The 25,892-nt window shown below is 32.9% G+C and overlaps 3 protein-coding genes across 10 annotated transcripts in view; 1 reads left to right on the top strand and 2 right to left on the bottom strand.

Annotated features, from left to right (window-relative positions):
• Ubx (ultrabithorax) overlaps nt 1-4,132 on the bottom strand; it is a 103,497-nt gene extending 99,365 nt beyond the window's left edge. For 2 of the 3 annotated variants that reach the window (XM_072898089.1, XM_072898088.1), the window contains exon 1: nt 2,201-4,132. In XM_072898089.1, the coding sequence (XP_072754190.1) occupies nt 2,201-2,876 (676 nt within the window). In that variant the 5' untranslated portion in view covers nt 2,877-4,132. The remainder of the gene's footprint in view (nt 1-2,200) is intronic. The other variant, XM_072898090.1, reaches the window with a different exon arrangement.
• The window catches only part of LOC140668766 (homeobox protein abdominal-A homolog), a 169,107-nt gene that overhangs the window by 39,702 nt on the left and 103,513 nt on the right, over nt 1-25,892 (bottom strand). The window contains exon 4 of the mRNA XM_072898070.1: nt 10,077-10,150. Coding sequence (XP_072754171.1) covers nt 10,081-10,150 — 70 coding nt within the window. The 3' untranslated portion in view covers nt 10,077-10,080. The remainder of the gene's footprint in view (nt 1-10,076; nt 10,151-25,892) is intronic.
• The window catches only part of LOC140668775 (uncharacterized), a 185,125-nt gene that overhangs the window by 109,038 nt on the left and 50,195 nt on the right, over nt 1-25,892 (top strand). For 4 of the 6 annotated variants that reach the window (XR_012047243.1, XR_012047242.1, XR_012047245.1 and 1 more), the window contains one exon: nt 515-1,512. The exons of 1 other annotated variant lie outside the window; for it this stretch is intronic. The gene's annotated coding sequence lies outside the window, so the exon portion shown is untranslated. Of the gene's footprint in view, nt 1-514; nt 1,513-19,798; nt 20,246-25,892 lie in introns of those variants that run through there. One more of the 6 variants, XR_012047240.1, reaches the window with a different exon arrangement.

Below are 25,892 nucleotides of genomic sequence, written 5' to 3'. Positions count from 1 at the left end.
ATGCATAGAACCTGTTATACGAGTATATGCGGCCGATCAATTGCTTTTTCTCATTCCTGCGATTCTTTTTACAAACACTGCATTCCGTGCATCATCGAGGCAATTTTCAACCCATAATCAATGATCCAAAACATCTAATTGGCTCAAAGATAAATGTGATCGGGGAGTTGTTTTTTTTTTTTAATTTAAATAGATGAAAAACGAGGTATACATACAACATACATACACACATACACACACATAGAGTGCTATTTCAAGTTTCTTCAGCGACTTAATTTGCACATTATTAATTTACAAAATAAGAAATAATAGAGATATAAAGTTGGCAATATAAAATGTGCGTATATGTATGTAATTGATTATAAAAATTATATTTTTTTATAAAAAATACTCGCGTTGTGTGTATAAAATTATAGAATTTATTTAATATAATATCCGATGTACTTCTTATGCTAAAATAATTTCTTTTTTTTTACATGTACAAAAAATCTCTTGTATAATCGAAAAGATGAAGAAAAAAAAAAGTCTGACCCTTAAACCGGATCGAAGGACGCGGGAAGGAGATTCCCGCCGACAAAAATGAAGCGGCTTTGAACCAAAAAAAAGGAAAGAGAAAGTAAAAAAGAATTACTAGCTAAGGATCTAGGATCTCAGCTGAGTTCTGGTAAAGAAAGCACTCTGACCGAAAGTGTGACAGAACCCACGAGGCCTTGATGATTATATATCTACCAACGGCAAAGCAGAAGGTTATTCGAGAGCATCTCTCTCTCTGTCTTTCTCTCTCTCTCTATCCCTTGCAATGAAAAGGACAAAGACATCGCTAGAAACAGCTGACTACCGGAATTCGGGGTTCCGGTGGGGTGAGTACAGTGGGGAAGGCACTTGAACCCCCAATTGGACGAGGACTTCCCCATTATACCCAGCGTACCCAACGATTTTACACGCACTTGACTCCATTCTACCTATCTACCAGACATAATTTTGCCAAGGTACACGGCCGATTTTCCACGACATAGCTCGCGCGCGTTGACATTACATATACGCGAAAATGAAAAACTCATAAAACTTACATTGCGTACGAAAAGGTAGAGTAAGCAATTTAAAAGAAATTTTATATATAATACACACATAGAATGACGGTAACGATGGTACAATTGCGAACGGTTTCCCGTGCAAAAATAAATCGAAAATATGTAGCATGAAATTTTTTCATATGATTTCCGAGAATATAATATCGATAAAAATATATTTTTGATTGTTATATTTAACCCGATATCTTTACAAAGACTGTACAAATTTAAAAGTCAAATAGATATAGTAAATCAATTTCCCAGAAATAGAATCTCATGTGAAGAAATTTTATTCTATGCTTTCGATTTATTTTTACAAGAGAAATTACTCCATTCATGATTACATCATCTTGTCTTGTATATAAATACATTTTTATTTTATTATTATGTCATTTTTATATGATAATAAAACTTAAACACTCGGCAATTTATACTTAAAAAAATTTGTTTAAAAATAGGTATTACAATTAATTCATTCCAATTAAGATAAGATATAATAAGATTCCGAAATGTATATATGTATATATGTTAATTATTCTAATAATAATTGAACACTTAACGTTTTTATTTATTGCTAATCTTTTTGTTCCTATATATTTATTCGATCAAAAGACAATTGCAATGGAATGCTTTTTAGTTTGTCAACGATTGTAAATCTGTGATCTCGGGTTTCACGATGAACACATGTGTCGTATTTCAAAATGACGTACAAATAGACTTCGCGAAAAATTTCATCGCGTTTGAATGTAGTGGTGCCATGATAAGCTATATTCGTCGAGCAGGACATATCTACGCCTTCCGCTTTTTTTATACACGAAAGGACGATGAAATAACTCATCTTGTTTACGTGATAGAAAATTTTTCATCCGCACGAATTTTTCATCCGTTCGCGACGCATACACGAAATATTCTATTCTATAATCTCGTTCTACACAAGTTGTAGGTAATTTGATCGCGTGGAAGCAATTTTAACAATTTAGTCCGGTATAACCAGACGGGCAAGCCTGATCCACCACGCCTTCCCGACCACGTGGCTCCCCACATTTCCCCTAACCATAGCGGCTCCTATATTTCATCGCGGCTGTTACGATAATAGTCGTATAAGAGAGCATTTATGAATGCAAACTCACCTGCTATAGCCATCCAGGGATAGAAGGTATGGTTGGCAGTAGGTTGCTGATGTAGTTGCGTGGCGACCGGTTGACTCGCGGACGAGTTTAAACTGCAGGTGTTCCAGGAAGATGTGAGGGATCTTGACGAACTGTTGTTACCAGGACTCGATGCCGGATCACCGCCAACGAGACCACCGTAGCTACTAACCCTCGTACTCTCCGGAGTACACGCGGAAGGACGTACGACTGAATTACTCTGGCTGTTCGCTCCCGAGGTCGCTGACTGCCAAACGTCCTTGACCGCTGCAGCTGCCATCACCGCAGCATAACCATTTTGATGTGTTGACGTTTGATCTTGTTGTTTACAGTCTTTCGTCGCCGTCGTTGAATACGAGGACGTGGTATGACCAGTCGCTTCAGGTGTCGTCGAATAAAGCTTGCAGGCCGTCGCAACGCTCGCGTCATACGGTGAATCTTGAGGTGGTCTCGTGTTGCTTCCACCGCCTGGGTGTATTCCTAACGAAGAGGATGCATGATGATGATGTTGCGCCGAGGCATAATGCGACATACCTAATCCGAGTGGAAAACTTCGATACGCCGCTGTAGCTGGATCATGATGTTGACTCGCCGCTCCTGTTTGATGATGGTGGCTTCCGTAGAAGCCGCCTGCGGTCTGTTCAAAGTACGAGTTCATTATCCCGGGTATTTTGAATCACTTGCACTAAAACACCGGCACTCAAAAAAAGAGACAGCGGAAAAATAAGTCAAGGTTCGAGCGAGCTTACATGGAGCGCACGCGGCTGGCTAGTCGAATTTCACTAGTCCGATTATCTCGTGTCACAACAACGTCTTCGTATTGAATGAAAGTTCAAACCTCTGATCTTGTATCACGTTATCAAGTTACTACAATAAAATATAAATGCTTAAAAAAATAATACGCTATATATTTGACGCGTGCGGTGACAAATGACAGTGTGGACAAGGGATAAATAAACGAGGGATTTAATCGTTTTAACTGGCTATAAAAGTCATCGACAGGTATAGCCGGTTATATACCGAGAGTGTCAATGTCAGTAGGCCGTAGGAGTGTAATTCAGAATGAGTTTCATGACAGTGGCGGGACTTTTATGGTCTTGTTATGGTTACCGCTACGCGACGAGCAAAGCATAAAACGGTGGTTTGAACTGTGGAAACAGGCGATGATCGTTAAGCCGTTACGATGTAATAAACTTGGGTAATAAGACGGGCTATAAAATTGCCTGCGGGTTTCTCTCTACCGCGTGCGCGCCGGACGACGTTTCGGTCAGCCGGCACGCGACAACCACCCTCGCGGGGCGGCTCTCTCCTTTTCTTTCAAAATGTACAATTCGCGCGATTCGGTCAGGTCAGGTCAAGGCCTGTCTTGAGTTCAAGCCGGCTAATCTGTCACGAGATGTCGGGGGGTTGACTTCGCCAGTTCCGCACTGCACTAGCACTTGGTCGTATTGTGACTTCGCTGATGACTGTGAGAGTCCGGGTCTAGAGTACGATGGAGATTGTAACGAATCACGGTATGCCAGTGCGGTGGTCCACGGCACACTACCGCTTTTCTCGCGCCCCGTGTACCGCCACTCTGTACCGTCGTCCGTCTCTTGCCCGCTCGTTCACCTCGTTTCGTCTCTCTTCCTCGTAGTTCGACTTCTCTCACGTTCTCACTCCCGAGCTTCCTTCTCCGTCCCACCAACTGTCGTCCCTCCTCGTGCTCTCTCTCTCTCTCTCTCTCTCTCTCTATCCTCCTCTCATTCTATCATGGTCGCTCCTTCCCATTCGTGCGGTTATCGCTTCTCACTCGCGCGTACTCTTCCTCCGGAGTACTACGTCCTAACGGAGATCGCAGTGCTATCATTCCTCTTTGTCTCTCGCATGTCCATCCCCCTCCTGGTGCGAGTTTCCTCGCTCTGTCTATCGTCGTTGTTGTCCCCCTCTTTCCACCCCCAATGTTTCCCCCCCACAATTGCTTTCTCACCCTCCGATTCTGTCTCGCTCCACCTCTCGACGATATTCATCCTCTCCCTTCCATTCGATCTCTCCTCTCCCTCTTTCTCGCGATACGATTCCTCAGCGCCCCCTATCGAGCGTTCCAGTAACTCAACGATGTACCGCCAGATTAAATTCGTACTCGCTCGCCGTGCGCGTCACGTTTGAGGCGCGCGAGTAGATAAGACAGCGTGAAGAAAGGAAGAGGAAAGAAATGCTGATCGCGACGCGAAAGAAAGGGAAGAAATCAGATAGGAAACAGAGAGAGGGATGAGAACGCGCAAAGAGACACAAACGGATAAGAAGATAGGGAAGAAAGACAGAGAGAGAGAGAGAGAAAGAGAGAGAAAAGAATAAGAGGAAAAGAAAGAACGTTATGCGCAATTGTAACAGCTAAGAGCGAGACGAAGCGGAGCGGGCGCCGTCGCCACAGATAGTCGGGCGAAGAGGGAGAACGCGCCGCTAAGGGAGGAGGTTATACTTAAGGACCAATCAGAATTGAATTCGTCACGAATACCGTTCCGCTACGGCACGAAAGTTCCTACGCCGTGTGAAAGTAGTTCCAAGTCGGAATGACGCCCATGAGCGACTAGGCGCCGCCCAGCTGATCCCCACCGCTGGAGAGAGCCAGGGATACAACACACTGTGTCCCGCCGGTCCCGCCGTACCTACACGTGCGAAGAAAAGAGACGGGGAGAAACCGTGCGGCACGCGCGGTCACGCAATGCTCTTCTTGTCGTCTCTTTCTCTCCTCTCTACCTCTCTTCCTGGGGTCGTGGGGATACGTGCACCGCCACCTTTGAGTCTCGTAACGAACTAACCTTGCCAGATCCATTCAGACATTCAAACGACCAACATCAACGAGCTACCTCGCGATTATCGTTATTGCGGTAGCGACATCGTAAATCTGTTGAATGATGTAGGATAGCACCTAATCGACAAGTCGTATATAGAGAGGGAAAACAAGTATACAAATAAGGACGAAGAACGTTGACAAGATACTTGAATCGTACTTGAGACATTGTATTAAAATAGATGTAACCGGTCTTATGCCGATCGAATGGATTTGACGTGAGAATGTAAATGATACGGAAATATTATTGTGAATCTTGCCTTTTACGAGACACGTGTTTTACGGATCAATTAGACAACGATCGCACAATTAAAATGTCGTAAAATGAGGCTTCGCGTAGCGGTGGCACGCTCTAGAGTATCGGGAGTGTTTATTGGGATGTAAATGTCGCTGGATTATCGTCCCCGCGATTCGCACCTCGTAAATTATTTCGTAACGAGCCGAGTAATGCCCATCATAAGCTGCTCTCCGGGGCTGACCCTAGTTATTTGCTTACTCGTTCTTGCCGCGCTCTCGCCATTATGAATGTTTAGGGTATTAGCCACCTGCTTTGCTGTCATAAAAATACGTTCACAAGTAAAAAATATCCTGAATTTCTGCTTTTTAAATGTTTGAATTGAATTACAATCGATACACAAGAGCAGAATACTTGGAAAAATGTAAGCCAAACGATATGCTCGAACTATCTGCGGATTATAATTGACTATTTATATGTGTAAGTAATTAGAAATTTATTAGATATTTACGAAAAATTAGCTGCGTGTAAAAACTATTTATTAATTATTAAATATAAATATACTGTACATATGTAATTTTTTATCATTAAATAATGTATCTAATAAATATAAACAAAGTAAAGTATTTAAAAGAATGCATTGTATAAAAATATGTATGACGCAGGAATTATATCTTTACTGTATAGATATATCTTTTCATACATAAGCATCATCGATTGCTATGCTAAAAAGTATTTGTAGATTACATAAAATAAAAATATATATTTATTCCTCTTAATTTGATATCATTGATGAAGAGATTTGATGCAGTTTTCGCTTTTGAGAGAATCCGACAGGTGGTAACCCGTTTGCTTGAAAATCATGACGGCAATAAACTTCGGTTTTATGACCACTTGAACAGAATCGTAAAAGTCAGGGCCTTTAAGCTTATAGCGTATATAAGGGCGCGTGTCGAATATGGTGGGGGCGTGAAGGAGGCCACCATGTGAATGGGGAAGGTGTAACAGGCCATATGGGGAACCAAAAATGGGCCTAAATGTCCTTTTTAAATGGTGCTCATACAACAGCTGATTAAAGAAAGATGCTCGTTTTATGTCAAATATCGTCTTTAACAACCAAAATTAATGAATTTACCGAGGAAAGTCAATTATTCATGTGCGTTTTACATTTCAGTAACTTCTGTCATCATCTAATGATATACATATATTTATATTTTAATTTTCAATTATACATATATTATTTTGTGCATTTTGACTACCTTATTAACATGCGGTTTTTTATACGAAAAATTGAAAGGAGCACGGATAGACAAATACGCGCAGGTATTATCGTTAACAATCGATACCAATTCATGCAGATGATGGACGTTCATTCTGTACAAATATCGAATAAAAACAAAGCAAAGAAACGAGGAAGATTTCGAAGGGGGATTAGGGGGCGTAGCTACAAGCTCAAGTCGAGAAGGTGAACACGAAAATGAAGGGGCCATTGCACTCCCGCGCGCGCACGAACCGAGCAAATCTGCGCTCTTGCTAAACCAGCATTTATTCTTCATCGCATGGTGGTTTCGGCTCCTCCACATGGTTCAACGTATACTGTTTGAGCTCTCATTCAGATTAAATTTTTGTTTTTATCAGTCATTTCGCACATTTCTATTCATTTACTGTCTTTTTCTTTCTCTCTTTCTATAGGGATCTTTTCTATTTCTTACAAAATCCTGCATAAATATATTTGATCGCATAAATCGACGTCAGAATTTTAAAATAAATATTATTCTTGTCATTTATATTCACGGAAATCAAAGCTCATGGCATTCAGGATACGAAATGCAAGTGACAATGAAAATAGTAAACTGGATGTTTTTTTTTCGAAGTAGAAGATTGTGTGTTTCGCATTCTACTCATTTTTCTTCCAAGATGTTAAATACCTATCTAATTCAAAGATAGTTTAGCAAAAAATTTTTTAATTGTATATAATTTAATTTTTATTAATAATGTTTAAACGCATTAAAAATTAAAAGCACAATTCTAAACGCGTCGACAATAGTTTTTCTGATTGAACGATATCGTTTTCTGTGTGCTTTGTCTAAAGTTTAAAACATAAAAAAATCTTATTAATTATAGCACATTGCATATATTGATCGGCAGCGCATCAGGAGCAAAGATAGGATCGCATAGTAAGGATTCGGAAGATACTTCCTTTGCCATCTGGCGGTCTTCCGCAATATCACCTGGTTGCACAAAGCGTGCATCCAAACTTTCTATAGTTCTTACAGTCGATAGAAATTTTACAAAAGTGTATCACTCCTATTATAAAAAAAGCATATCTTCGTATTTTTTATTCCGTTATATAAATTTAAATGCAGACTATTCTGTAGCTATCGCTACAGAGCGAACGAGCGATAGTCACTATCAATTTTCGATGCATTTATAAATGTAATGATTATATAATGATGTGTTGATAACTCATTAATTTTCTTTAATTTTAATTAAAAGCTAATATAGCTTCTGAATACACTAATAATTAAAAATCGCAAACGAGTTTCCTGCGAGGCGAAAGAAAGCAGATAGAAAATGATCGAGAACAAAATAAATTTATAATAAAAAGAAAGAAACGCGCGCGAGAAAAGCCCCTACGACTCGGTAAAATAATTAACGACCATTTTAATTAATACTCTCAAAAGATTTTTAATGCGTTAAGCTTCAAAGTAATCTACCTTATCGGTTGAGAAACTCGTCCTACAGGTAGGGCAGGCGTCAAGAGATAGACGTTAGCGGAGACCCTTATATTTAAGGCTCACTGGACATTAGTATGTTGCGACAATGTACATATTTCGCGTTTGCAGTTACCGTAGACAACATCAAATGAAATTTAGTGATTGCTACTCAATGTTAGCATTCACACAAATTTAATGGCATAAGTAAAATCATTTTGTTTCGTTTGAAGATTTGATATTCAAGTAATCGATCAATAAAAAATAGATATTAAATACTTTATTTCACATCCGCGCATTAAAAAACATCTATTATAAAAACCATTTTAAGTAAAACTTTAAACTCAAATAATTTATTGTAAATCAAAATGTCTTGTCAATTTTTTATCTATACGATATTTCTAGATGTGTTTTTTTTATTTTAAATAAATTTTTAAAAATATCATTCGTGTTCTTGTACTTTGTTAAAAAATAGATATTAAATACTTTATTTCATATCCGCGCATTAAAAAACATCTATTATAAAAACCATTTTAAGTAAAACTTTAAACTCAAATAATTTATTGTAAATCAAAATGTCTTGTCAATTTTTTATCTATACGATATTTCTAGATGTGTTTTTTTTATTTTAAATAAATTTTTAAAAATATCATTCGTGTTCTTGTACTTTGTTAAAAAATAGATATTAAATACTTTATTTCATATCCGCGCATTAAAAAACATCTATTATAAAAACCATTTTAAGTAAAACTTTAAACTCAAATAATTTATTGTAAATCAAAATGTCTTGTCAATTTTTTATATATACGATATTTCTAGATGTGTTTTTTTTTATTTTAAATAAATTTAAAAAAATGTCATTCGTGTTCTTGTACTTTGTTAAAAAATAGATATTAAATACTTTATTTCATATCCGCGCATTAAAAAACATCTATTATAAAAACCATTTTAAGTAAAACTTCAAACTCAAATAATTTATTGTAAATCAAAATGTCTTGTCAATTTTTTATCTATACGATATTTCTAGATGTGTTTTTTTATTTTAAATAAATTTTTAAAAATGTCATTCGTGTTCTTGTACTTTGTTAAAAAATAGATATTAAATACTTTATTTCATATCCGCGCATTAAAAAACATCTATTATAAAAACCATTTTAAGTAAAACTTCAAACTCAAATAATTTATTGTAAATCAAAATGTCTTGTCAATTTTTTATCTATACGATATTTCTAGATGTGTTTTTTTTATTTTAAATAAATTTTTAAAAATGTCATTCGTGTTCTTGTACTTTGTTAAAAAATTTGATATAAACATATTGATGCACATGTGTATAAATAAAATAGATTATTTCAAACGTAGTTATTTATAATAGATGATAAACGATGATTGATCATAAAAAAAATGCCATAAATAATTAAATAATTTTTTATATGCGATAAACAATTAATAATTATATGTATAATATAAAGATATAATGATAGAGTTAATTACAAGAAAGAACTAGTTTTAGTAAATAAATAATGTTCAAGAATAGACAAATTGCGTCAATATGTCTAAATTGAAACATAAAACGAAATGAATGAGGTCGTAAATACCTAGAGTTAATGGTAGGGTGCGGATAAGTTATTGCTAGAGGATCATTAATTATGCTAACATTGTAATGTACCATATCCTTATAAAAAACTTAACATTTGACAATTATTATTTGACGTTATCATATATACGATTAAAATATAAAAATTATTTTATATGATTTATGAAATCATTTTATATATGAAAAAAATTTACTTAGTCATTGTAACGGAATTAATTAAAATCAACTATGAATTTTGTACATGTACAATTAATGATGGATATTAAATTTTAATGATATGTGACTATTCAATAATGACAGAAATACACATAATATTGCGTAAATGGAATACTACTGTCAAGATTGGAAAATAATTTGTTCCTTGTAATACCTGCACTGTTACAGTTATTTTTTTCAGTAATTATGATAGTAACAAAGTCACAAATTTTGTCTGTAATGTTAAAAGTAACTCTATTACATTTTCCATAAACAATTAATCCTACCTTGTCATATTGAAGAGACGGCACAGGCGCTTTCTATTTTTCCACGGACGGCAAGTTGAAGAAGCATCTCCGATCTGGAAAAGAATATATTTTTTAATATAATATAAAAAATAAGTTAAGAAAGAGAAAAAGGAAAAGAGAGGAAATTTATTAGATTAAAAACTTTAATAATAAATATATTTCAGATTATAACACACACTTTAAAATTACTATAAAAATGTTTCCGAGTATTTAATAAATAAAAAGTATACTCCTCCAAAGCGATTAAAGATTCTATAAACGAATGAAAGTGCGGTGAATACGAGACACTCTCTCTAATGTACATATAAATGGGTGTATGAAAGCAGATGGAGTAATATTCTATGAATATCTGGACACTGGACGCGTTTACTTTGTATAAATGCGATCATCGAGGCTTCTGAATTCACTGTTTGTATCAAATGAATAATGAATGCTTGATTCTTAGCCCTATAATAATATTCTCTTTGATAAGGACACTGATGCTCTTTGTGCTCCTACTAGTGCGACATTAAGATTGGAGAAGACCTCTTGTGACAAATAACCGTGCAACTCTTGTTGCGTCAGATTTCAACTTAATATGACATCTAATTTTCTTTATTACTCTCTTTTTCGCGCACTTTTAAAATTAATTTCATTCATATAGGAATAAAAATATACTTATGTTTATTTGTATATAATTGCTGCAAATAATATAAATATTTTAATCTTTACATATTTTATATATCTTTTCATATACATATATATTAAATTCTTAAGAAACTAAACAACTTTAATATTTATAGGGTATTAAAAACAATATCCATAATCATATTTTTATTACGCGAAAATATTTAATAAAATATTTAATATTTTATTAAGTGAAAGTATTATTAATAGTATTTAATTCACACTTTACATAAATAAATAGCTAGATAAATTTTGTGCAAAGTATCTTCCATCTATTTTATAATATATGCACAAAGGTTAATAATAATAATACATAAATTTTCACAGTTAGCATACATTACATTAAACAGTCTGCGAAATATGCAGACTATTTAATATAACAATAAGCTTAACTAAAACTTTGCTATGTACGCAGCACGATATAATCAACCTAGAAAGTCTCAATCAGCGAATCTAGTAGCCACGGAAAACGTTACGTAACATCGAACGTGTGTATTAATACTCGTCCCGTTGAACCGTTGAGGATCGTGTCTATAATAACAGTAATGCACTTCTCTGTAGCTCAGAGCTTTGGTATGTTGTGCCGCACGATCGACTGTACGATCGTGAATTTGCAATTCAAACGTTCACGAGCATAACACGAATAAATTGGTAGAGGAGGATGGAAGAAGGATGGATGGAGGGAAATGCGAAAACGGAGGAACAGGACCGAAAAGGAACATGCAGAATATAAGAATTTATCGCGCCGACTGTGAGAGAAATGTTTTACAAAGCATACGAAATTTTGCGAAACTTGCCGGAGTCGGGGGTAATAATTTCATTTAATATTTTAAAAACAAAATATTGTGCATATTCAATAATTTTTTCATGATTAAATAACATTATTGCACGATAAATTCGGCTTTTGTAAAATTGTGATTTGTATTAAAACCGTCATAATATTATTTTCTTTACAATCAATTAACTATCATCGATTTTTTTGCGGCAAGAAAAAGAATCTTTGTTCTTTGATAAGAACTTTGATGATTTTACAATCCATAGATAATCGAATATCGAAATTATGAAGAATATCTTTCATTGTTGTAGACATTAGTAAAATTTAATGTGTCACAATCCTTTAGAATCCCTGCGAAAGCAATAAGAGCGTAGAATTCATAAGGAAAGACGACGATTTACAGCGATGCTTTAATATAAAAGCCGAATGAAGAATGTCTTTATTAAAACAGTTTGTACCAAATTTAGGTCAACGTCTTCCATCACGAAAGTCGTTTGTATCTACCATGATGATTTCTTTCGAGGAGATCGTTTGAAAAGCAAAGGGGGTACAAAACCGGGCGGACTCTGGGAACGAGAGATGCTCTAATAAAGAAAAGGGGAGTGACTTCAGGTATCTGTACCCTCGGAATTCTTCTCGGCAACCCCGCCTCCAAAATAATCTCTGGACTTGCCCAATCTTACCCAACATTCCTTTTGTAGACATCAAGGTCGAAACTGGATAGGAAAATATGGTATCCTTTGCATCAAAAAAATTCTACACGTTCCTCGACATTTCATTCCGCTTGCAGAGTGTGGCGGACAATCTGTTATGATCTTGGAATATTAGGCACGGTATGTGACGAGAATAAATTATTTGTTAGATACACGACATGTATCTGCGTTAATTAAAATAACAATTTTGTGAAAATTTTTAATTAATTTAATTTATTTCCGATAATTTTATATTCTTTCATCAAAATATAATTTAAAAAAATATTGGTATAATATATAAATTATAATACATTATATATATATATGTGTACATATATATATATATATAATAAAGAAAAGGTATTTTGAATAATCAAAATAAATTATAATCCCCTTTATTTAGCAAAAATTATTTATAACTTATCTAAATAATAATTTATTTTAATTATTCAAAATACCTTTTCTTTATTTTATATATATATATATATATATATATACATATATATATATATATATATATATATATATATACATATATATATATATATATACATATATATATAATGTATTATAATTTATATATTATACCAATATTTTTTTAAATTATATTTTGATGAAAGAATATAAAATTATCGGAAATAAATGAAATTAATTAAAAATTTTCACAAAATTGTATATATATAAATATTTTTTTGTACAATTAATTAATTTAGATTTGTCCGAGGAGTAATTAAATTGGACTGTCAAGATATACCGATTTTGCATTGAGATATTACTTTAATTAAAAACGAGATACGCGACTAATTGGATTAATAACAAGTAAAAATCTGCGAAGAATATTTATAAAGAGAATATGGACACAGAGAGTCCAGAACCAACGAACAAAATTATACCGAGGTCTGGGGAAGAGGGTGATGAATAATGGATGATACGACGTGACCATCTCGCGCCCAGTATGGTCTGTAGGAGTTAGCCGTAATGGTTCGTAAATTGGTAAACCACAGGGACAATGAAATCGCCACGCTTGGTTCTGTAAACGTTCCGTCATTACGCGTTTTCCTGCCTCTATGATTATGTCAAGTGTATTCGACCAAGAACGTGCAGTTGCAATGAGAAAGGTATCTTTATAAACAAAAGATTATGAGTGCTGGACAAGTTATATCTCATCTACAACAAGAATGCATCTACCAATATCTAATTAGAATAAGAATAATAAATAGCACAATTATTGAATCAATTTAGAAAGTTTATCAGAAATTCATTAAATAAGTCGTAAAAAAATAATCGCAAAAATACATGTATAAAGTAAAACACTTTTATGGAGGACGTCCTCTTATAGATAATGCAATAAAATCAATTATTTTACTTTAATTTTAATATCGATCAAAAATATCATTATGAATACCTTTGATGTAAAGACGCTTTTATAAACTCATATTTGTAGAAAATTTAATTACATTTACTTTGCATTGTTAGTAAATAACTGAAGTTAGAAAACTTTTCTCGTCTTTATGTACACGTTACATATCTACTTCATACATCTCTGAAGATTAAAATTGACTATAGACTGACGCGAAATCTCATTAAAGTCGATAGAACTATCAAAACATAATCAGTGTTTCATCTCGGTATTTTGACATTTCGGACAATCTAATTTGTTTAATAAATATTCTAATAATTTTTAATCTCTCTAGAAATTAAAAATGACTACTGACACGGAATCTTATTAAAGTCAATAGAACTACGATTAGTGTCTCATCTTACAATTAGTATTTATACAATTGGCGTTTCGGGCGATCTAATTTTTTAAAATAAATTCTAATAATTTTTACTTTCTCTGAAAAAAGTGATTACAGACTGATATGAAATTTCATTAATCAATAGAACTATCGAAATATGATCAGCGTTTAATTTTGTAATTTAAGTTATTTAATTAATGTTCTAATAATTTTTTAACCAATAAAACTTTTCGTAGAAACTCTCAAGCGCTTAAAACTAAAGCAAGCCATGTTAAAAAAAAATTGTTAGCGGATAAAAATGATCGTATAATATTGATGCAAGACAAATCGAAAATGAAAATAAAAATTTGTTCACGATCTTACTTTCGAGAAAATTGAGTTTAAAATTTGAAAAATAAATAAGATATTTACAACATATTTCTTAACATAATTTACGTTATTAAGGAGAGATATTAAAAAAATTTTGATTTTTAAATAGAATTAAAATATTTTATGGTTTTATTATAATAGTCAGTATAAATTATAAATTACATTTTATTATAATAACCAGTATAAATTATAAATTACATTTTATATTCATTTAATATAAACTTCACTTAATGAATTTTATTTAACATCGCACGTTCGAGAATACATCTGTTGAACTGATCGAGATGCATAAGTATATAGAACATATTTTGGTATTTAAATTTAAATGATTTCTAATTACTATGGACCTACTATATTTATTGTACAAATTTATTTTTAACTATACATTATGATATTATAGTATAACATATTTCATTTAGTAAAACATATTTAACAATTTTTAATTTATGTTATTAAAGAAAAAATAAGGAAAAATTATCTGAAAAAATATTAAGATAAATTTTATTTTTTTTTTTAAATAAAATTAAAGAAACTACTGTATTTTTTATGTCTATTTTAATAATCTTAGTTAAGATAAATGTATACAAGTTTGTTAGAGACTTTAAAATAAAAAAAAAAGTGAAAATATATCAGCAATTTTTATAATTAATTCAACATCAAAAACAAAGTCTTGTACAAAACGATCTTATGCTATACAATTAAATTTATTTCTGTTCAACTAACACTTCTTTATAGGAATTTTTTATGGTTCACAAATAGATGACATTAGTTACAGAAAATGTATAGTATAAATACATAATATAAAGGATATTTAATATATTTAAAAAAAGATTATATGAAGAATAGATATACGATATATATTTTTTTCTCACATTCGAAAAAATATTATATATTACACATGTGTGTTATATATTCACCTAATGTGTTGCATATATATATATATACATATATATATATACATATATATATATATATATATATATATATATATATATATATATACATACACGTATATACTCACATTCTTATTATAGCCGTGAGATTAATAATTATTAATAATTATTAAATATATAAGATAATGGGCTCCCCTCTTTATGTGATTATGTTATTAATTTAATAATTGCATTCTTCTTTGTAAATAGAATTCCTGGAAAATTCTTTTAACGCAAATTGCATTTTGTATAAGTATATAGCGCAGACATAAATTGATAATTACAAAAACATCATAGGTTGATGGCACAAGGTCCTGTCAAAATTATTCCACTGCTGATTTCTATCTACTTAAAACCAATGATTACGGGGTACATAAACGGCATTACACACGATTACACGCGATAACCTTAGGCATTAACAAGTTGAGACTGATGGCTGAACGTTTCAGATTAGAGAGATAAGTGGATACGTAATCGAGCTTCCGGTGTGTGTGTAAATAACGTAAAAAAAAAAAGGCGCTAAATGCAATACTTGGCTCGGCAGGATTGTATAAACGATCGAAGAAAAGATAATGGTCACCCTCTATAGCGCTATATTAAGTATCGGTGAGAATAATACGATTTTGTCTAAAAATACATACACACACACACAGTGTATGTACACATACATGTACATGTACATGTACGTGCGCATAGGTCCGACACTTTTAATCGACTATGTACATAACATGCTTGACAGAGATAATATTTAAATCAATTAAAACATGCAACGTATCAAATGTGATAATAACACTTTGCAGTAGCTGTATTTGACAAATGATAAAACGTTTATCAAGAGCATAGGTTATATCAACAACTTTAACACGATCAGTGCGCTAAAATGGTAGTAATAATTATCCGAGCATGAGAGCTTTACCACACTTGTATAAATGGATACTTTTAATACTTCTATAAACGGATTAAAATCTCCCGCTTTCTTTATTAATAAAAACTTTTATATTTTTTCAATAGAGAATATATACATATATTATATGTAATCATTGTAGGTATATTTCTTCTATGTTTAAATTGATTTTAGCACAAACGAGATTATGGAAATAACAGATTCCGGCAAATAGAATCAGCAGAGTGGATTACTAAACTATATTAATAGTACATGTATGCATTGCACTATGCGCATAAAATATGCGGAGTAATTGCGTACATAATTCTAACTAACACGCAAATTGCGTGCATATTTTACATTGACGCGGCGTTATAAAATAAAAAAAATCGAATATTTATTTTGTTACATAATATCTGATTAGACGTGTACAGCTTTTACGGTGAATTGTATATGCGATTCTTGCGAGTGAGCGTATGTAAGATATAAACGTTCTAGAGAAACAATAGAGCCAGATAAGATCATGAAACAGAAGTCGTGGATTAGTCCTAGATATCGTGCGCGTAGGCTCGGACAGGGTCACGTGTGGTGTAAGAGCGACTCTACATAGGCTCTGGTACGCTTTTCATCAAGTAGGTTCATCGGGGCCATGAAGAGAGATCTGGAGATGCGCACGCTCTAAAGAAACGTCGGGATAAACTAACAATAAGTCAAAAAGAGAATTACGGATTACGCGGGAAACCAATGAGAACGCGACCTCTCGCTTCTTTCTCTCTTTACTCTTTATTTATCTTTCTTTTTCTTTCATTACATTGTCTCTTAACTTCATTATTTTTTTCCTTTTCCAAATATTTTTATCCATATATTGTATATTTTCTTTTTTAAACGTAAATAATTCTTTATCCTACTATATTATATTATACTGTTATTTCGGATAAAAAAGTTTAGCCTTTCTTTTAGATATTTTTAAAACCGCATTTTAAGGAGATAGAGACTTTTTTCAAAAGTGATCTTTCTTTTTCAATTTGCAATGTTTTGCGTCTTTTATTTTTATCTTGATGCAATGTACTCTATCGCGGATCTCTTTACTATTTTCTCATTCTCCTCCTCTTATATTTCTTCTTCCTTTTTTTGTAATACATATATCCTTCTTTCTTTCTCCCTCAGTAATGTTCGTCACTTGCTATTTTTATCTCAGGCTGATAAATGTTCGTCTTTCTTTCTCTATCTTTTTTGTCAGACAATTCCTTCTTTCTTTTCTTGAATTAGTTCTTTCTCTCGCACAGTAAATACTTTTCCTTCCAACTTTTTGTCTTTATCCGTTTTCGTCGGGGATTTCTTCATAAACTTCGATCCTATTTTCCTTCGAATATTCGAAACTCCTTCTAGTCTCTCCTTTTTTATCGTATGCGTCTCTTTTATTGGCCTTTCACGACGAGACATCAGGAATAACTTTATGCATTGACTCATGTTAGATTTTCCATCCTCGTTTATCTTTTTACTTATGGATTAATATCCAGATCATCTATAAAGATATTTCTGGAATAATTCTAATTGATATGCTTCTCTAATCTCGTCCAAGAGGCGTATATAATTTTTTTATATGTGCAAGAAATTCAATGTGCCTCGTGAGTAATCGTTTTAAAAATTATTCCTTTTAAAATAACTAAATAAAATAATTGAAAAACTTTTTCTTAAATTAAAACATAATAAATATAAACTTTAAAATAAATATTTTGCTGCGTTTAAAAAAATAGACAAACTTTTTAAATTTCTTGAAATATATCAATTGTAAATATACTAAATTGTAATACGTATTTTGCTAATTCTAAAAAAATTATTTTTTAGTAGTGTTACAATTTTATTATGTGTATATGAAGCACTGTTGTTTTAATATCTTAATTTTTATATGAATCTGTCAAAGTTCTTGTTCTTAATTATTTCTCCTAATTACATAATAATGCCAGCCAAACAAAAACCGTAGAAAATTTCGAAATATTTCATAATTTAATTTAAGTTTATCTGACGAGTTTATCAGAAATCTCTGAGAATACTACGCTCGCCTTTCGCTACTTGTAAGCAAATACGGTAGAGAAGCTACGAAAGGGAGAAAACATTTATCTGATATATACTATGTTTATATAACGTGCGCGGAACCGAAACATACCGTGAAACTCGAGCTAAAGTACTCAGTGTGTTAAGCAATGAAGTGTAAGTGGATACGTTTTGTGATCTGTTAAAATGCGATGATATCAGAGCTCTTTTACGATGGAGAACGGCAAAGAACGTGTGTGATCAATTATTCACGAGAAATTGTAAATTTTGCGAATAAAATGTCAGATGGTGCGAGTAATGCTTATAAAAAAGAATTTAAAAGAACATATAACTCTATAGAAAAGTCAAATTAATTAAAATAATTAAAACTGTCTTTTTTATTGGGATAAATATATATTTCAAATTATCTATTCAGAATTCGTTCTCCCTTTTAAAGATTATTGACAATACATTTCCAGTTCATTGAAAATAAAGCAGATTTTGAATAAGATTATATTTTTATTTGAATAAATACTTGAAAAATTAACTTTAGGTATTTATTAATTTTCGCAAACAATTAATTATATTATTAATATAACTGCCGCCGCATCTATAATTTTTTGTTTAAAATATCACACATTTTGTGGTCAATAATTGTAACAAAAACTTAAACATTATAGATATATGTATAACATTTAAACAAAGAAACAATTTCTCTAATATCCGTAATTTATATTATTAAATACGAATATTTGTTGCACATATCATTAAAAAAAAAACCAGAAAATTACGAAAATTAGAAAGTAAAAAAAATACAAAAAATATTGAAAAAAATTATATAAAAATATAGGCAGAAAATACCTGATGACGTTAATAAAAGGTTGGTAAAGCGAACGTCGGTTGCTAGGGTTGCATCACTGTTTACCATGATGCACTGCGCTCAGCTGACATTGCAAGATGGCCGCCTGCAGCTTGGGCGTGGTCGCGTTTTTCGCGTGTCCGACTAAAACTTTTGGCTGGTTGTAAATTCGTAAATACATCTCGAGGAAATTTCTGAGATCGAGACGGATCTGATATGCAGAAAAGAAGCACCGTAACGAGATTTTCACTTGCACTTGGAGAAGACGCTTCACTTGACGTAGTTGTCGCGGCACGCGATGTGGCCGCCGCTGCTTCCGTAGCAGCCATCTTGCTGATACTCCCTCCCTCGTGCGCGCGCGGTCCTTGTGTTGCAGCCTCCGCTCTCTGCTTCTCTTTGATCTCTCTCTCCCTCCACTTGTGCGCGTTATGTTTTCTTTTTCCGTCCGCCTTCCTACATCTTTGAAGCGATATCCTACTGCGACAATTCTTTCCTACTGATGCGCCATTTAGAAATGTTTTCCCGTAGCTTTGAGCGTACGACACGCCATTGCTTCGAAACGATCGATATTGTCAGATAACTATACACTCGTCGAATCCGAGGTAATTTATATCTTTCCACTTGAGAAAAAAATTTTGTACGATCGTCTCATGGGATATGAATATTTTCGTAATGTTCAAAAATATTAATGTAATAAATAAAGATTATGTAGTAAAGATTTTGAGATCTTTTATCAGGAATATAAACAATAAAGTATCGCGCGTGTGCGAAAAACATTTTGAAGTCCAGACGTAAATATCCATAATTTTAACGAAAAAAAAGAGCGTCACTCTAAGACCCCGAGGCGATGCCCCTCTACATATCTCCCCTATTGCGACCCAGCTCGCGTCTGTGTCCCCCCATACATCTGTGGGGCTATACCCATCTCACAGTACAACGCAGTATTGTAAGCATTCCGAACGAAAGTACGGGGATGCTGCGTGTCGCGAAGAAAATCAACAACAACGACGACGACGACGACGATGACGACGACGACGACGACGACGACGACAGCGAGGATGACGGTGACGGCAATTTTGAAATTCGCGTCGCGAAGCCGAAAAGTCGAGGCGTTAACAGCCATGCCGGGTGAAGAGGAACGAGAAAGGCTGCGGCGGGAGAAAGAGGGGGGAGGTCAGGCGGTTTTGGAAACGTTTGTGGTAAGTGTGTGACATGTATGCGCGATTGTGTGAGTTTGTTCCGTTTGGCGGCACGAAGCTGGTTTTCGTCGAGGCAGAGGCATTCTGTGTTCGGAGGATCGAGAGCAAGGGGAAGAGTGAAGATCCGGCCATCTTGGCACTGCTCCGTCCTATTCTCTTTCATCTCTCTCTCTCTCTCTCTCCCTTTCTCTCTCACTTTCTGTGCGCACTTCTTCGTCTCTCGCATCCCCCGCGTCTGCGTATCTCTCGTGCAGCGCCACTGGATTTCTTCTCCTTTCTCTTCGGCGTCGTCGCTGTTTTCTTTTTGTTCTTCTTCTACCTCTGCTTCGCCCATCCTTTGACACGTGCCGCTGGCCGATCCTCGCAGAAGGGCGATACTAATGGCGCGATCCAAATCTAAAGCACGTTCTGGCTACTTAACAACCAGTCTACTTTGAACATTTCTCGATTGAAAATATTCATCTTTGAATCGCATTTCTTCAAATTTTATATCAACACAGGTTCTTTGTAATTCTTGATTTCACTGTGCCGACTATATATGCTTTATTATATAATTCACGTAATATTTTTTAGAAATTTTTCATTTATCACAACTATGTAAATTTATAGCGTTTAAATTATGGCGCAATAATTCAAGACCTCGCTCATTTACGCTTAAGAATGTTTTGTAACAATACGCTATAAATTTCAATGTATTAGACAATCACTTTCACAACATGAATATAAGATCTGCTATAAACTTTTCATATTCAATTTAATTTGAAATATTTCTCAAATTTATTAATGACTTTGAATAGTTGTTGTAACGAGTTGAAAAGCTCGTTGGTTAATTACTTTGCTTTCACCTACGGCGAGCACACTAATGTTGTGGATGTATATGTTCGATAACGTGAGCATTTATTATGCCGCTGATAGTATTCCAATGTCGTTATTTTATCTCATTGGATATAACACGATTACAAATTATATGCGCTTCATTACCGAATTGATTCAATGTGCGTTTCGGAAAATTAATAAATGATAAAGTAAACATATCACACACATATGAAATGACTGTTACCATGGCAGGCTAACTGCTTCTCTATTTCGAGTATCAATTGCTACATGCATATAACATTTACTACTTTTCGCAAAAAAAAAAACTGTTTTATTTTTATTCCGAAATTGTTACGTTAAAATTCAAATTATTTTTAATTCATCGATGAAAATTTTGTTGTTTCCGCTTTATATATTTACGTTGCAAAATTGAATTTTATCGGGGCGTGCATCGTGAAACGATTCTGTCATATCTTGACACGAGCGATAAAAATCGAGATTCTACCTTTTTTTTTATTCGCATCGTAAAAAGGTCGAATTATAAATTGATATGATTCAAAATTCTATCGCTTGCTTTCCCGTACTGGAAGAAAATAAAATGTTGCTTTAAATGTTATCACAAAAGCATTTAAAAACAAATTTAAACATATATGCTACAGATAAAAAAAGGTTTAATAATTTTGATTTTTGATAAATATATCCCGCTGTAAATTGCACAATTTATACATTTCTATATATTCGTGCAACAATCCTCATTATTAGACGATAGAAAATATTTCGCGCAAGCGTTGTTTATTATTTCGAAGTTTTCAATTTAAGCGTAACGCAAAGATATCGCTAATAAAATATTTCACACCTAGAGCGGGAGCGTTAAAGCTTCTCTCCGCAACGCGTCTCCGCCATTAACTCTGAACGCCGTGCTCAGACTTACTGCATATTGATCTCATCAATCCTATGTTCCGCCTTCCTCCCTTTCCCGCGCGCGTTCGTCCCTTCTACCTTCCTTTCTGCTCCCTCGTATCACAACTCTGACGCGGTATTAAATTATGTTTGATCGATATTCCGAGAATAAATTACACAAAATTGCTACTGCATTTAATGCGAATTAATGAAACCAATTTTTCATGTACTGTTTGTAAAATAAAAAATAAGGAAAAACTATTATGATGAAGTTATGATTAAGCGTAACAATGGAACATATAAGACTCAACAGCTGAGTTCTTAGCATTTAAAGATGCATGGATTTAAATGTAATATCTTTTCTTTTTTTGCAGTTAATAATACTGGACGATATATTTCGCGACGTGTTATACATATATGAGAATGATTGCTCCGCTATTAATAAATCGGGAAGATAAAAGAAGTTAATAGCTTATGTTTGATTTATAACTGCTGTTTTGCTAATTCTTATCTGGATTATGTATGCATATAATTTGTTGATCTACTTTTTAAAACTTATCGAATGATTAATTAAATGTCGATAATATTACATTTAATAAAATATTTTTATTATTTAAGTAATCTATACATATATGACATTATCACTAGCTAATAAAATATGTATCTAAATATTATGTGTTATAAATGCTTTTATATTAAACATAGATATTTTAAAGATTTTCGTCTAGCGAAATAATTTGAAAGATACATTAAGACAAGATATTTTATAATAATAATAATTAAAATTAAAAATAAACGTTTATTATTAAAAGAGTGGTTTCCGTACGATTTATTAAGTACACAGAAACAAAATCGCGGTCACGCGATATTTTTCTTTGAAAGGTGCTGGCAGATAATTCCGAACCAACAGGCAGGAGACTCACTCGATTTTGCGGCGCGAAACATCGCGAATAATCCGTGACGTGGTAACGACGAGAACGGCCAATCTGGTTGCACTTTTATGCGCTGTTTGGCACACGAAACGCACGTCGCGCCTATAAAACGCATAAAACGTCAGGTATAAGTGGCCGGCGCGCTCTCTTTCCCAACCGAACCTCTTAAAACGCTCGCGCGCTCCCGCATCCGCGCCCGCGCCCGCGCCCGCGCTCCGCTGCCTCGGCCGGAACCAGTAAAAGTTGCCTTTTGTTTGATAGCCGGCTAAATCGGCCCGGCAACCCCCTAATGCGTCATTACTGTCGGACTTTACGGCCGCCTCGTATCATTTCACTTAGGTATATTGATATGGCAACGAGTTCTCTCTCGACCTATCCCAACACCGACGATCTTACCGTACTATCCACGACGATGTTAGTCACATACCACATTTTACATAATTCTCATGCGTAACAGAGCAATTATTTATTTGTCTAAACTATAAAATCTTTCCTTTACTAATTATCACGAAAATTTGGAGTAATATATATATATATATATATAATATATCGTTAATCTTTCTCAATGTGTACATTAATTCTGACTTTTTATTTACTGCCAGAATAAGCATTGGGAGGAAATATTTGTATATTAACTCTTACTCCGTATTGTTATTTTTGGCACCTTCTAACTGTACAGGTGAGTTAGCGTATTTTCGATAAGTTTATTAATATGTAAAAGTGTTTTAAAAAATCTGAAAAAATGTATATACCTTATTTCATTCTAAATAAAGACTAAAATAATAAATTTGAAAAATAATTTACCTAAATATATTATTTTATGATTATTTGTTTTCGAGAAATTGACGTTGTTAGAAATATTAGAAACAAAAATGATCTATCAGTACGAAATAAGGGTTAAATGTCACTTGAAACAAAGATATATATTCTTGTTAGTTTGCAATGTAGTTGTTTCTTTTAAATATTAATTTTCTAGTCTTTATCTGTTGGCTTTTTTCCAGAATTCTTATCGCAATGAAAAATGCGTTTCGATATTAATATTGATATTAAAATCTTGTTTAAAGCGATTGATGTCAATCACACATAAAAGAAATGTTATGTGTGAAGAGAAAGTGAAATATAAAGAAGTTAATATATATGTTTTATTTCATTTTTAAGCACGCGTGATGTTTTGCAAATGAAGTTCATTGACGTATACGAGACGTCGCCAATGTGAGATTATGCTTATCTTTTCTAACCTATATAAGAACAAAGTTCAAATCTATTTTTTTTCTATCTACACCATTTATCAGGCAGTCTCTGACTGTCAATCGAAGTTTCAATGACCGATTAAGTTGCTAACATATGAAGTTTATTATGCTCCTGTTGAAGTTGGACTATATAATAACGCATGATTTATGTAAGATTATTTAATTAGAAATACTTTTTTTTGCGGTAAAATACATTAGATTCTTTTAAACATCATATAAAATTTCTTTCATTGATAAATAAAAAGTCACAAAACATGATACTACTAACTTAATATTACACCAAAGCGTAAAGATACGGTTTTTTGTGTTTATTTCGTTTATTTAAATCATATTTATAAATTAATATATTAATTATAAAATGTGTATGTGGACTTAATCAGTTATGAAAATGAACAACCGTGTATAAAAGTAAATCTGTAGATATATACCTCCTAATGATTAATATTTTATAAATTATCATTATAAAGTAATATTCATGTACTTTGACAAACATTTTTGCATTTGTCAGCCGAGAAAAATTAGAAACGCTTTTTTTACATCTGACATTTTTATTGAAACGTTATTGCGAATGTTCCAAAAGCCATTGTCACATATTAATGCACGACAGATAAATTTTCGATTACTCAGTCTCATGCGTATTTAACAGCTGTTTATTTATTTTAAACTAAAGAGACATGACAAATCTATAAATACTTTCAAAGATATTTCGTGTCGGCCTGGCGGCAATTTTTGTTATAACAATCTAAATTTTTATTTATTCTAAAAGTACTAAAATCATGATGGCCGATTGTGCGGTATCAGTTTATACTACTGGATATTGTATATGAATTTGTTTTGATTGCGGCAAATCATAATCAATAAACGCAATTTTACAATATATTCATTAATTTCCGAATATGTCCAATATACACGTAAAATATTTCTTTATGTAATGTATACTTAACATGTATATATTTTTTTTAATAATAAGTTCTTTGGTCAATTTGAATTTAATTTTTTTTTTTAACAGAAATGTCAAAGTAGCTCTTTATTCATCGTAACTAATTTTTATTATTGTATTGTCATTTGAATCACACACACTTTATTAAAATATGTATGAATTTCATCTGAAATATATATTAATTAAAAAATATAGTGTTATGTTCATTCAATTATTTTTATGAAATTTAATTCGCAACAAATCATTTTTATCAAATCGTTTATAACTTTATAGTTATATTAGTATTTCTCAATATTTTCGTTAAAAATTAATTCCAAATTGCAATATGCTACATATTATTTTTTTACCTGGTTTTGATTCATCGTACACGTACATACTTTACTATCAAATCAAAATAGATAACGCAGTCTTTTGTCCACTTGAGCAAATTACCATACTTTTTATCATTTTACACTATAAAACACTAATAAAAAGAATTTAAACAAAAACAATATACATATAGGTATATAGTACACATGTACATATATATATATATATATATATATATATATATATATATATATATATATATATGTATATATATGTACATCAATTTCGCGAATTTTCGAGGAGCACTTGTAACGATAGTGTTACATACGCGTAGGTCGAGAGCAAACTGACACTGTGCAGGGTTAATCCAACAATCCTAACTCTTCAGATCAATCGGAAGTTATCCTTGAAAAAAACTTTAGGAAAGGATGAACCCAAGCAAGAAAGGCTACCTAAGGCAATTGTAGGGTTTACGAGGTACTTTGTACAGTGGCCATAGA

This window comes from Anoplolepis gracilipes, chromosome 8 (genome assembly GCF_047496725.1).
Source record: "Anoplolepis gracilipes chromosome 8, ASM4749672v1, whole genome shotgun sequence".
In the NCBI taxonomy this organism is placed as follows: Eukaryota; Metazoa; Arthropoda; class Insecta; order Hymenoptera; family Formicidae; genus Anoplolepis; species Anoplolepis gracilipes.
The sequence above is the reverse complement of the archived record's forward strand: the minus strand, read 5'-3'. Positions and strand labels throughout refer to the sequence as shown.